At 36.3% G+C, this 15,039-nt stretch overlaps 1 protein-coding gene across 1 annotated transcript in view; it reads right to left on the minus strand.

Annotated features, from left to right (window-relative positions):
* LOC136875912 (uncharacterized) overlaps positions 1-15,039 on the minus strand; it is a 159,446-nt gene that overhangs the window by 119,967 nt on the left and 24,440 nt on the right. Inside the window, exons 4-5 of the mRNA XM_068228251.1 lie at positions 7,741-7,763; positions 66-105 (exon numbers count right to left, since the gene is read on the minus strand). Of these exons, the coding sequence (XP_068084352.1) occupies positions 66-105; positions 7,741-7,763 (63 nt within the window). The remainder of the gene's footprint in view (positions 1-65; positions 106-7,740; positions 7,764-15,039) is intronic.

Genomic DNA, 15,039 nt, shown 5'->3' on the forward strand with positions numbered 1-15,039 from the left:
TCAGACTAACTGCTAAACTAAAAGTATTAATAGGTGTTATATTAGAAATAGGTTTCCATATATACCTAGACAGTAGATGATCAAAACCTGTTGGTCCCTTCTTTGCTGAAAAGAAAAGAAAAGATACAGTGTTGAATCACATTTTAAAGAAAGGATAATGTAAGGAATATACAGGGCAATCCATACAAACCATTACAATTATAATACATTATAATTTCCTTCTGGAAGCTACTGTAAACTTGAACTAGAGTTAAATGACAGCAGTGATTCAGTATTTACTCACCTACAGCACCCTGTCACGTATAACATCAACATCTCTCCCCCCACCCCCCCACCCCACCCCATTTTTTTTTTTTTTTTACTGTATTGGGAAACAGTCCTGAAAGAAAGGAATTTGAAAAGAATAATCGCAAGACATTTTTCAAGTGACCAGGCAGCAAATGCAACATTTTACTTAATAGTAAAACCCAAGCTTCTGCAGTACCTCCATGCCACTCTCCCTCTACCCAAGATTTCTCACTTCCCTTCCGACTTTCAGCTCTGTGACACATGCGGTTGCATGTAGGAAGTGTCCAGTACACAAGCAGGAGTACAGTATAAGTAAACTAGAGAAGAAGTTTTATGGCACCCTTCAAGTTGAATGTGTTAGAATCTGCTACAGATTTGGAGTGAAAGCGGCAAGTTGTAAATACGATGTGCAACCACGTATGATTTGTTATTGGTCTAACCAGAGAGATAAATTAAGGGAACAAGAAAATATTTACATAAAAATCCTTCTGCGGTGTGACGAAAATATGAAAATTTTGGCATAAATGTTCTATATTGTAAAGGTGCAACTTTCAGTGTTAATAACTTTAAACTGTTCAAAGTTGACAATACAGGCTAAACGTTATATATTACTTGTAATACTGAACCTGTTGCATAATCTGCACTACTCCGCACTTGCACCGTGTCAATCTCCAACTGAAGGTGCAGCCTATGAACTTTGGTCCCCATTGATGTCACGGACTTCAGCTCCACTACATGTTCCAACCATTTGAATAGGTGGGTTCCCCTCATTTCCTCCCCGCTTTGACAACTATATATTGCACCATTCCTGTGTCCAGGTCAGGCTGCAAAGAAATCCAGACTAGCTCATTTCCATGTAAATTTCTAATTTTCATTGCTTCTTGAGGTCATGGGTCCGCAGAGATAATCGGTTATCCGTTTGCTGCCTGAATTCCCTTCAACTCAATCGATGGACATCTCCATCTCGCCGATCAATTATTTACACATTATAAAAATTCCTAATCCTTAATCTAAGGTCAACTATATCTATCTACTTATCTTAGTATAATATAAAAATGCCAATAAGTTTGACTACTATCATTTATTATACCTGAAAATCTTGAAAATCAAAGAATGAAATATTATTGAAATTAGTTCTTCATTTAAAAATTCATCAATGATTGAGTAATTTATCAAAGATCTTTAATTAGAACAAAAATAAATTAAATTATTTACAATTATTACTCAAAAAGTAGAAAACAAATCTGAAGTAATTCTTTGAATTCTGTTGCCTGTAAATTAAAATCACATCTCATGTTCAATTCCTTTGTAACTGAATGAAATTACAACTCCTACATTCGTTAATGTTATAAAATTCACAGATCTATCTGGAAAATCATTGAGCATCATCCGTTACCTTGACTTAAATATCCTAGTTTTTATGTATTCATGTCTTCAGATCATCATATTTAATTAATAATATTAAGGATTACAATAACATTTATACTATTGAAAATATCAATCATATTTATACTGTCGAGGATATCAATTATATTTGTATTGTCAAGGATATCAATCATATTTGTACTGTCAAGGATATCAATCATATCAGTTGCCTTATATGTGGACACATCAGGAAAAAGATAAGCGATAAGTCATTCATTACGTATGCATTCTTTAACATTATCATCTATCATCATCACTAATGAAATGAAATGGCGTATGGCTTTTAGTGCCGGGAGTGTCGGAGGACATGTTCGGCTCGCCAGGTGCAGGTCTTTTGATTTGACGCCAGTAGGCGACCTGCGCGTCATGATGAGGATGAAATGATGATGGAGATGACACATACACCCAGCCCCTGTGCCAGCGAAATTAACCAATTAAGGTTAAAATTCCCGACCCTGCCGGGAATCGAACCCGGGACCCCTGTGAACAAAGGCCAGCACGCTAACCATTTAGCCATGGAGCCGGACTATCATCACTAATAGCTCATGTGGATATTATTCCTTTCATAAATTCTATGAATTAAGTTAACTGCATAAGTGTATCACATGCAACATATGAACATGTCATCATTAACTTACAACACCTCACCTATCTTTATTCATGAGAATGAGTATGGCATGTCATTTAAGAAGACTCTAATAACCAGTATCTCTCGCAGTTATGTGTCAGTAACCTCACCAATAGCATAATTGTGACAAGTTAGTATGATATATTTTTATTTATTAAGCGAACATGACTATGGTTGAAATTTGGGTTACTGAGCTCAATAGCTGCAGTCGCTTAAGTGTGGCCAGTGTCCAGTAATCAGGAGATAGTGTGTTCGAGCCCCACTGTCGGCAGCCCTGAAGATGGTTTTCCGTGGTTTCCCATTTTCACACCAGGCAAATGCCGGGGTTGTACCTTAATTCAGGCCACGGCCGCTTCCTTCCAATTCCTAGGCCTTTCCTATCTCATCGTCGCCATAAGACATATCTGTGTCAGAGCGACGTAAAGCAAATAGCAAAAAAAGAAATCTGGGTTAATGTTGGTTAATATTCTACTCAACTTTCCTTATATGGGCTTATGTCGATGATTTATGTGCGCCTACCCCCTATATGTGAGATATTTAACTCATATTCAATGTTGGATACGGAATACCTAAAAATTATTACTCATCATGGAGTCAAATATATATAATTAACCTCAAATTGTGTCAATCCTCTCAATATAACCCTTGCAACAAATCATTCTCTTCTTTATCGACAAAATAACAACTATCACCATCATTCTTCTTCTTCTTCACTCATTCTTCATATATATCATCCATCTGATAGCTCCTTATCATATTTCTTCTTTCATCTCAACAACACTCATAAAAAAACACGTTAACTTGATGCAGATTATTCCATAATCATAATCTATTTTCATGAATATTCCATTTCTTCTTAATTCACCTATGTTTCATTTCATATAACTCATATGTCTTCACATAATCCAACTATAACCTACATAAGACACTGTATCACCTCCATTTTATAATACACCCACGATAACTTATCCATTACATTAAGCACAATGTCGATATAACTCTTGTAATTCACATACGCTAACCTCCTCTCTATGTTAGACAACATTACAAACACAATGGCTAATTACTTATATCACATTCACATTGTAGCTAAAGAATTGCTATTTCATTTAGATGACTACCTATCATCCCTTTACACTGACACATGTATATGATATTACACAAAAATCCACTCTTTATGAGGTAACTCGAAGATTTCACTGCTTCATCTATCTGAATATCACGATAAAATAATATTTCAATTAATTTTTACATTACTTACTGCATAGACATTTATGACTTATCTTTTTCCCTCTGCTCCAATGACGTTGGAATCAGATATACTGGGCTATCTGCGATTTAGGTCTGGCTGCTACATTCTCCTGGTCTCTGGGATGTTGTGGGACAGGTCTCACTTTCTCTCCATCATCTCAGGTAGCCTTCCCCAGACATCGGCCATGGTCTGCTTAGCTCATGTTGATGGGCATGTCTTGCACAAATGTAACAAAAATGCAGACAAACATAGCCAGTTTCGTCATCTTAGGATCTTCACAGCCTTCTAATATCAATATAGGTGTTAAATATAGCGTTTCTCTAAGTTTCAATGCTGATATTCCCTTCTAGATTACCAAGATGTCTGCCTAAAATTCAGTTATATATTTTGATTTCTACTTTAGATATTGATTCTAACTGCAGTGACATTGATATTTCTTACTAGTGAGCTTTAAATGTTATTTGCCACTGCCGTTCAGGATACGAGACGTAATCCTTTATGTAATCTTTTTCTTAATATGTTACTTTCATTTCTCAGCATTATTTTACGTGTTTCAAGCAATATTCTGCAATACCTGCCTTCTTTTTTCAAATGATGTCATAATTCTGTACAAATACTAGATGACTGCTCATAATATTTGCGTATTTCTGTCTCGATGGTACGTTGCTTCTTCTTGCTTGCAGTATTTTCTGAGAAGTAGTGATAATAATGTCATAACAATCTTAGGCATTTCTTTATTTTTCTCATCGCCGCCTTGATATTTCTCGCCTCGAGTATGCTATATGTATTACTCTCTCGCTATCGATGATTGCCTTTGTAAGCCGTTTCTATTCTTCTTGTGGTAACTGCGTCCCTTTTAGTTCCAACTGTCAATTAATGACAGTAAATTGGCCCAATAATATGCATCTCTTCAATCTAAACTTTGAGTTTGTGACTGTGTTCAGTGGTCGGGTGTCGAGGATGAGGTTTCATGTTCTAATATTGGGAACTGATCTCCCATTTATTTGTATTATCCTTAACCCTCTACTGCATGAATTATTATTCATTTCCGTTTGGTGAAGAAAAGTCCAAGTTTTAATGTTCAACATACGCTCAGTGGTTTAGATATACCAGCAATTCTTAACTGGGCCTAATAGCTTAACACTCGTATGTGATGTGGATTGCCACATTGGAATATATATATACGATTTTCCACGATTTTACGCTAAGCTTTTAACATTCAAAGACCGAACATTACTGCCTACTGGCCATGGGTACGTATTGCAAGGCGCAAGTATACTTGCACGACCGTAGGTCGGTAATGTCTTTGAGGTTGAGCCAGAGGTACTCCTGAAGCCTGTGGTAATATGATGGGGAGGGCCCACGTAAAATAAACGGTGGTTGGTTCGCGTGGATGTTGACGGAGTGGAAGGAGTACCTTTGGCTGTAGGGCTGTTTTGTCTTATGTTATGTAAATTATATAATATTTATCCATTTACACAGGTAAAAAGTTATTTGTTGCCTAATGGCAACAGTATGCAGTAGAGGGTTAAGTATCAGGTAAAAGGATAGAAAGAGATTTGTAACACTTTGATGAGAGACTACCCACTAAACTTTCTGGTAAAATATGGTTAACTACAGAACTATGGAGCTTATAAATATCAAAGAGCATTTATTCTGTAATGCACTCGTGGAAACTGGAAGAAGAAGCAATGCAGTTATTATTATTCTTTTCTACTTATATTGGGTAAGACCCCTTTCTTCATATGTTCAAGTAAAACTATAAACTTTGTATTTTTCTCACATGAACTATTGCTTGTAATATTTTTGGGAGCATAAATATCGTCTCTAGAAGGTGTTGGGATTCATATCTTATGTAAACTCCGAATTGTTCCAGTAAGTGCAACTATGAACAAAATATTAATTTGAAATATATCTCTGGTGTATATTCTCCCATTTCTTTTGCTATTGTTACGAATTTAAGTATTTTAAAACACTATGGTACTATTTAGTGCTAACCCCTCCTACTTTTCTTAGCCTTTGAGAGAGCATGTTTAGACTTTCTGTGTTCTTTCGCAAATAGAATTTTAACAATCTATTTTAGGTTGTGTTAAAGTTTAGATGCCAGTTAAGTGCTGATATTGCATCAAGGGAAAATTTCTTTCCATTTTTCTATACATTTTCATGTACCGTAGACCTAGGAACTTAGGTTCATTTTTTGGTCAAGTTGTTAATCCAGAGAATTCTTTTCTGGATGTTATGTATAAATATTTTAATGTTATTGGCCTGCATACTAAAACTATTGTACTATGTATTAAGATTCTTTTTTTTTCAAATCTTGCTAATACAAATTTACAAGTTGACTGTCACTCACTTAGATTACTATACATTTCTATGCCCTTATTATTTTAATCTCTGAATCACATGCTATAAAAAATTTAAAAAAAGGATTTCTGGTCACATGAGACATGTTCAATGGACCTGACCAGATACCAATGGCCCACAAGGGAAGTTGCTGAATCTATTGTTAGCTTCTCTCTGACTGAGAAGTATTATTCTCAAGGATAACAAATATTTCTCAACCTCTACTCATTGGACTGAGATAAAACCTGGATGTGTCTACTTTAAATGTGACTAGTTTACTAAAAATGGATAAGCAGTATTTGGTGTTTATTTGATTTGAATAGAAAGAAAGATGGAAACAAAAGTGTCAGAAATGATGGATATTATTGTATATACCATCAACCCTCTCACAATTACAACAAAAAACAAGTGTATGGATGGACACTATATTCTTATTATATTAGTAAGATGGTTCTGCAAGTAATGTTCATTTCAGTGTCTTTAGTTATTGCTATAATGGAAATGAACCCAGGTCTCCTGAGCTGGATAGATGTAGAGAAAAATTCAGGATATAATGAAGGAAGGTTGCAGGACTGAAAGGACCATAGGCCAAATCAGGAATAAAAGCAAGAAAATCAAGCCCTAAATGAAAGCTTGAAGAAATCCATGTGCAGAGAGGAATTTGAAGATAATGAAGAAATGGATGAAAGGTTGTGGCGGTGGTGGTTATTGTTTTAAGAGAAAGTACAACTGGGCAATCATCCTCTATATAACACTGTCCGGCTCCGTGGCTAAATGGTTAGCATGCTGGCCTTTGGTCACAGGGGTCCCGGGTTTGATTCCTGGCAGGGTCGGGAATTTTAACCATAATTGGTTAATTTCACTGGCACGGGGGCTGGGTGTATGTGTTGTCTTTTTCATCATTTCATCCTCATCACGACGCACAGGTCACCTACGGGTGTCAAATCAAAAGTCCTGCATATGGCGAGCCGAACTTGTCCGCGGACACTCCCGGCACTAAAAGCCATATGCCATTTCATTTTTTCTCTATATAACACTAATTAGAGAGAAACAATGAAAAGGATCCAAAACTTCAGAAAATGAGGATATCGGCCAGAGAAAGACAAAGACCATGAAGGGCATGAAAATGAAAGACCCCCTAGACCTCGGATGCTCTAATACAGTCGGGGTTGGAAAAAAACAAGAGTTGGCCAGAGGCAGTCAGACAGGATAGATGAAATTGCGGAGCCTGGCATGAGTAAGTGGAAGAAATGCCAGGACTCAGCTAAGGGTCCCATGATCACCAACCCAAGCTCCCAAGTTGAGAGCACCTGGGACCTCTTTTAGTCATCTATTATGACAGACAGGGGATATCGTGTGTGTTATTCTACCACCCCCACCCACTGGGGAAGACGAAATGAAAGCTCTCGAGTTTCTTCAAAGAAGGGCTAATGGTAGTAGAGTCAAGATGAAACAGAAAATTGAATAAAGGAAGTCTCAAAATCCACAGGACTGAAGAAGAGTGTGGTGACACTAAAAGGCCTCTAATGAAGACTATCATAAACAAAATAACACATGGGCAAAATTTAGAGCACAGTGAAGCTGACAGGGATGTGAAGTGTCAGAAGAAATGCTTAAAATTTTCCAACAAGAGTACATTTTTTCTAAGGTTTGACAGAAAGTATAATATTGGAGGAATTTAAGAATCTGACAGAAATTAAAATCTGGGAGATGGTGTGGGACAAAATTTGTTCAATCAGAATCTTTATATCCTCAGATACCATACTTGCCATTAATTCTTTGTATCAACTATCAACCAATTTACCTTGTCCTGGTGCCAAGGAGACCCTGTGAAAAGAAAGAAATGATTTGATATTACAGGGATAGTAAATTAAATTCACAGAAATTATGTACAGAATATAAGGTAACACAATAAAAGTATACTAACAAAGCAAGGATATATTTCATGAGCCCATGACTTCAAATCTGGACCACTTAAAAAACAGCAGTTATTCGTTCGTAATCTGTTTACCCTCCAGGGTCGGTTTTTCCCTCGGACTCAGCGAGGGATCCCACCTCTACCACCTCAAGGGCAGTGTCCTGGAGCTTCAGACTTTGGGTCGGGGATACAACTGGGGAGAATGACCAGTAACTTGCCCAGGCGGCCTCACCTGCTATGCTGAACAGGGGCCTAGTGGAGGGATGGGAAGATTGGATGGGACAGGCAAGGAAGAGGGAAGGAAGCGGCCGTGGCCTTACGTTAGGTACCATCCCGGCATTTGCCTGGAGGAGAAGTGGGAAACCATGGAAAACCACTTCCAAGATGGCTGAGGTGGGAATCGAACCCACCTCTACTCAGTTGACCTCCCGAGGCTGAGTGGACCCCGTTCCAGCCCTCGTACCACTTTTCAAATTTCGTGGCAGAGCAACAGCAGTTATTACTGTTATAATTTTATTTTCTAGATAGTCTTCACTGATTGGTCGGCTATGGTATTTATAAAAGCTCTTACACTTGTGACTGGAGGAGGCCATGACAGTTGGAGAGATGATCTTAGGTATAGATGGAGTCATAATGATAAAATACCAGAGACAATGTTCACAAATACAATGTCAGGATGGTGCACTATTAAAAAATATGAACACTGATGCAGTGACATATAAAATGAACATCAGTGAACACCACAGAAGGTTATGTGATTGGAAACCACAGAAACCAATGGTGCTGCCAAATAAGGCATACTAGGCAAGATGAAGAGTAAGTTAGTTTGCCACTGCTTTCCCCTTGTGAAGACAGTAGTCAAGTACAAAGGGGGATCCTACAGCAGCCTCCTTACAGCCTAGAACTTTGTAACATCCAGATGTTTTATACAACAAGGAAGAAGCTGAAAGGTCACAGAATTGCTTCAGATACAAATATATAGGATGATGTGACATATATTCTCACCTAATTACCTAGGGATTATGTGAATGTAGAATTACTAGGCTCATTACACATTGAAAGAAGTGTTTAAAATATGGCAGTACATATTCTATCTGTATAAGCGTACATCTGTATGGTTATCTTTCTAACATACTGTATATACCACATGTGATTTATGTATGTCTGTATGGTTATCTTTCTAACATACAGTATAAACTACATGTGATTTCTTTATAAACATTGGCTAGGCTTGCTTTCATTTAACTCACTATAGCAAATTATCTACAGAACCATAGCAGTATTTTCGCTGTTAGTTTTAGGATAGTTTGAACAGTTACTGGGCCAACAAGATAAATCTGAATTCAGCAAATTTTAATTAGGTACTTTGACTCCTCCTGAGTCTGACTAGGGACCAATATTGCGTCATCAGATTGTTCTTCTTATTGCTAAGCCTTTTAAGAGCATCACAGCCATTAGAACTACTGACTATTTATTTATTCAATATGACCCAAATTGGGTTTGACATAATAATGAATAGTTTTTTAATTTCTTTTTACATACTTTAGTTAATAATGTCCATTCTAGCGTATGTCATGATGAATTCCATACAAGTGATTTTGAAGAGTAGCTACTGAATATTTAATGTGAGGAACATATACTGTCATCTCACATTCCTTTTTGAGCAACTATATACAGCGGAGTCCCATTAATCTGAACCCCAGTAATCTGAAAATCCAGTTAATCCCAACTGAAATAATCCATTTTTTTCAAATTTTCCTCCTTACTGAAATGAAAGAACATAGAATTAAGATTTGCTTGCATTTCATTAGTCAAATTTTACTAGAATAACTTAATGTAAACATAATTACACATCATAAACCATCAATCATTGGTTGTTTATCTTTACAAAGTCTGTTAGTTTCTTTTACCGCAGTGATTGGAACCTACTCGAAGATGCAGTGTTAAACAAGCGTCTTATGAACATAAGTCAGCATAGCAGTGGAGTGTTGCTCAACGTAGCATACGGCAAGTTCTAAGGTGGCCGAGGCATCAAAATGAGACACTAGTTGTTCACTGTTGTCTTCTTTGTCGTCATTCTGTTCCTCGTCAACACCAGATTCTTTCTCCACCATAACTACAATTTCTTGGTCTGTTTGGAATTGATGACAGTCAGCTTCCATCCACTCATTAACATCATTTTCATTGGATTCTTCACACCCAGGAATTTGCTGAGCGAGTTCAAGGAGATTGAAAGATGCAGATGCTTCCGCTGGACTCTCGATGAATGCGAGACTCAGCCACAATTTCTTCCACCTTTTCCTCATAAACTGCTCACTAACACCCTCTCATGCCTCTGCTGCCCAGCAAACCACGTCCTTAATATCCACGTTCTTCAGTTTTTAAAGAATAGTATGTGAACTGTCATTCTCAAGTTTTACATTTTGCAGAATGCCCTCGTCCATTGGCTGCAATATCGACGTAACATTTAAAGGCAAGAAAATTGCTTTTATTTTACTGAAAGTTAATTCACTCACTACTGGGTGAAATGGAGCATTGTCAATTAAGAGCAATGCCTGAGTAGGCAAACCACTTTTTGCACTAAAACTTGTTACTGAGGGAACACGCTAATCTTCAAACCATTCATTGAAAAGTTGTGCATCCATCCATTCCTTTCTTTCATTCCTGTAGTAAACTGGAAGACTGTTCATGTTACAGTTTTTGAATGACCTTGGTTTTGCTGATTTGCCACTAACCATTACGGGCAATTTATTTGTTCCTGCAGCATTACTACATGCTAAAATACAGTAACACATTCCTTACTTATTTTAAACCCAGATGCATGAGATTCCTATGCAGACGCAAGGCTTTTATTGGGAAGGACCTTGAAATTTAAACCTGTGTTTCCAGCGTTATACACTTCTTGCAGTGAATAATTTCCTGATGCTACCAAGTAATTAAATTCACTGATGTAATCTTCTGAGTGGCATGATCACCTGATAACTGCTCTCCTGTTATTGTTAACTGACTAATTCCATGCCTTTTCTTCCAATGATCAATCCATCCAGTACTGGCAGTGAATGAAACATCTCCATTCAATAATTTATTTCATTGAAGCACTTTTTCTTGATCAATAGGTCCACTTAACAGATTTCCTTTTTGCCTCTCCTATGAAAACCACTTCATCAGGTTTATCGAATCTGAACACTTTTGGTATTTGGCAGATTTTAAGGATGTCTGCTGATGATGCTGTACAAAACTGTTCAATTTTAGAATGGTTTTTCTTCCGTTGGAAATCGTAGCTTTCTCAACACCAAATTTGACAGATAATCTTGATGCACTGTCACCCTTATCCAATTGTTTAAGCATTTCAAGTTTTTATTGAAGAGTATAAGACCTGTGCTTCCATTTGCTTCTCATTTTCCTTAACCTAATTGAATTTATCACAGTATATTGCTGCTAGTAAGCTGAGACAAAGCCAGCAGCTAACTGAGGAGGGCAGAATCGCCCAGAGACCTTCTTAATTGTGCCGTGCTGCAGTGAGAGTCACATGTTCATGTTCTGCAGCACTACTACCGAGAGAGCAGCAGAACTTTTAAATAAACATAAACAAAAACAAAAGTGTAACCCATTACTGTACTTTAGCAGTTTTAAGAGACAAGTTTTAACCTAGTTTTAGTCATTTTGTCCTCTATGGATTTTTAACTATTGTAACTATGATAATTTTATACAGTACTGGCTAATGCACCTGTGCTTTACTACAGAATTCTACAGTGTATACAGAACACGTTGTGAGTAAGATTGCATTAAATTGCATAGCTATTAGCGTTACCCGAGAAACGTGATGGGTAAGTCATCATACGTCTTTTTTCATGTAAAGACTGTGGTAGGGAATAATCATTGTAATGGGTAGACTTTCTTGCCTACCATTAGTCCCAATCAAGTTGGGGATTTTTCATTATAATGGCAGACACTCACTCTCCTCCTGCCTTTTTATATCCTCAGAAAGACGGTCTTAGTGGTTTTCCCAAATGAAATCAGCATAGGTCAATACAATGACATCAGTAGGAATGTTACGATTAAAAGCAGTGCTCACAAATATAAAGGAACTTTCCACCTAATCAATACAATTATTTATTATAAGGAACTTAAAATATTTTTACGTTGCAGTACCGGTTTCAACTTTATGTGTGGGTCATCTTCAGCTGCTGAAGAACCTTAGTCTTATTAAAAACAACATATAAGATTAAAACACTACTTATGCTAATTATGAATGACTAATGCTAAATTACAGTGATGTGTTGTGGTGTTAAAATATGTTTAGAAGAGCATTTTGAAAGTCTACAATGTTCACCAGTTCGTTGTAATGTCATTGATCTTGATGTTCATTCACATACCCATTCATCTGATTGCAGTGTTAATACTCTTACTTTAAGTTTGGGGGCCGATGACCTTCGATGTTAGGCCCCTTAAAACAACAAGCATCATCATCATCTTTAAGTTTAAAAATGTCTTAATATTAACTTAAAAGGTATTGTGTTTTGTAAAAATCTCCATCAGTAGAAAGTTTGGTAATAAATTATCATATGTCTTAATGAGCTTGTACAATGAGATAGGTCCGAGTCATGTATTTTGAACAACAAATTTAGGGCCGATGACCTTCGATGTTAGGCCCCTTAACTCTTTCCGGTCTAACTGCGAGCGTAGCTCGCAGCGGCCGAAATTACGTTCAGGCTGCGCTGCGGGCATAGCCCGTAGTAAGGTTTGACAATTCACTAAAAATCGAGAACGAGCTATGCACGCATTCTGGTGATTACATCGTGTTTCTTCATGTATTACTTACGAGATTATTTAAGCAGATGGCAGTATTATATGTCTAAGTCAGATAATTAACGATATTTTCGACCAACATGCATCAGTAGATGTTGTCACTCAGTGAGCTCTAAGACGGCTTCTCGCGGCAAATATGTGCTTGACGAAAGTTATATTTTCGATATTGAATGATATATTATAAGTTTATGTGCAAATGAACATATTATTGACATATGAATTCGAAACAACTTCTTACATTTCATTACGATTGGAGTTCATTTTACGGCCTAGCGCATGTTCCTGCGTATTTCAAATTTGCGTGAATACATAAGATTGTCTACATATTAGTAAAGTTTTCTGTTTAGAAGACTGTATATTCTCTTTTTCAGAAGTCTTTTGTGGTAAATGGAACAATATTTTTTACATTTGAGTAACTTTTGAAAAAAATTATCAATTGAAATAAAATTTCATAAGAGCTCCCATTTTTCTTATTGTACTTATTACTATTATTATTGAAAAATGATTATTCTTATATCATACTCATTATTGTTGTTTTGTAATTGCAATGCACATTTTATATTAGCAAAATAGGGTAAATATAACAGTATTTCAGAAGACTGTACTTGCTTATTTATCCGTCAGACCTTTTTTCCATTTGCAAAACATGATATAATTTATAAACAATTTTGATATCTCAAGTGATAGTTGACATAATACAAACAGCGTTTTTCAAAACTGGATGCTCAAACAAGCACAAAGAAAAAAGAATCATGCAAATATCTCCTACAGGTATAGAGATATAATGTTTTAAATATCATTAAAAATGCCCAGTCCAGAACGTTTGTTAGGGAAATCAAGGCCCAGACTGGAATGGGTTAAAACAACAAGCATCATCATCACAATAAATTTAAAATCTTCTTATGGTTTGCTCAGGGTCAAATTGTTTGAGTTTGATGTCACATTAACTAAAGTGAGAAAGAAGATTTTTAATTTATTGTTCAAAATACACAACTCCCACCTGTCTCATTGTACAAGCTCATTAAGACATATGATAATTTATTACCAAACTTCCTACTGTAGATTTTACAAAACACAGTACTTTTTTTTTATAGTTGCTTTACGTCGCACCGACACAGATAGGTCTTATTGCGACGAGCAGTACCTTTTAAATTAGTATTAAGACGTTTTAAAACTTAAAGTAAGAAGTATTAACACTGCAATCAAATGAATGAGTATGTAAATGAACATCAAGATCAATGACATTACAACGAACTGGTGAACATTTTAGACTTTCAAACTACTCTTCTAAACATATTTTAATACCACAACGCATCATTGTAATTGAGCATTAGTCATTCATTATTAGCATAAGTAGTGTTTTAATCTTATATGTTGTTTTTTAATAAGACTAAGGTTCTTCAGAACTGAAGATGACCAACACATATGGTCGAAATCAGTACTGCAAAGTAAAAATATTTTAAGTACCTTATGATAAATAATTGTATTGATTAGGTGGAAAGTTCCTATCTTTATATTTGTGATCGCTGGAATCAGCAATACAGAAAACAAAGTTAATAGATTATAATAAAAGCAGTGCTATCATATGAAATGCTCAATAAAAGAAAAAACCACATATTTTCTCACTTTTAACAAACAGTACTGTGCTGCCGATCTAACAGTCCAAAATTCCAGAGCTGGAATGACCAGGCTGCAGACAGCTGTGAATACTCCTCTGCCATTATTCCCATAAATGTGCACACTGCTCATTCCAATCAGCGCCTCAGAGTAGAAATCAAATAACTGGAATACTATGATGGAACAAGGTGTTACTTACCAGCAGGATCAGAAAATGTATGAACCAAAGGAATGGCATGTTAAAGAAGAAAGTCATCTAACTCACCAGCTATCTCCTGCCTATATTCATACAGGCTGTTATACTTGGCATGCAGCAGTAATCCCATCTATCCAAGATGAGTGGCAGCAGAAGAGACAATGAACAACACAACAAAAAAATAGTCAATGTAATGTTAATGTTGATCAGTTTTATGAGCTTTTGATATTGTAGGCCTTCACATTAAGTTTTATTCCAACTCAGAAATACCACTCTTATCATAGTCGGTACAGTTAAACTGATTAAAACATAAATGATAGGAAATTGTATTCCCTATAACTTTTGTTATGTAGTACTTTTTGATAGGATCAATAACATAGATATTAAAAATTAGATTTTAGGCACCTTCCCCTAAAGTGCCATTTCATCTAGGGTGAATAAAATTATGTATAGCCTAGACTGTAGTATCTTATTCCTCGATTCTACATACCGATTTTCATTAAATTCTGTTTACCCATTTTCTCGTGGCTCAGCCTTGATACGGACTTAGCAACAAAAATCCA

The sequence above is a fragment of the Anabrus simplex genome, chromosome 6 (assembly GCF_040414725.1).
Source record: "Anabrus simplex isolate iqAnaSimp1 chromosome 6, ASM4041472v1, whole genome shotgun sequence".
Taxonomy (NCBI): domain Eukaryota; kingdom Metazoa; phylum Arthropoda; class Insecta; order Orthoptera; family Tettigoniidae; genus Anabrus; species Anabrus simplex.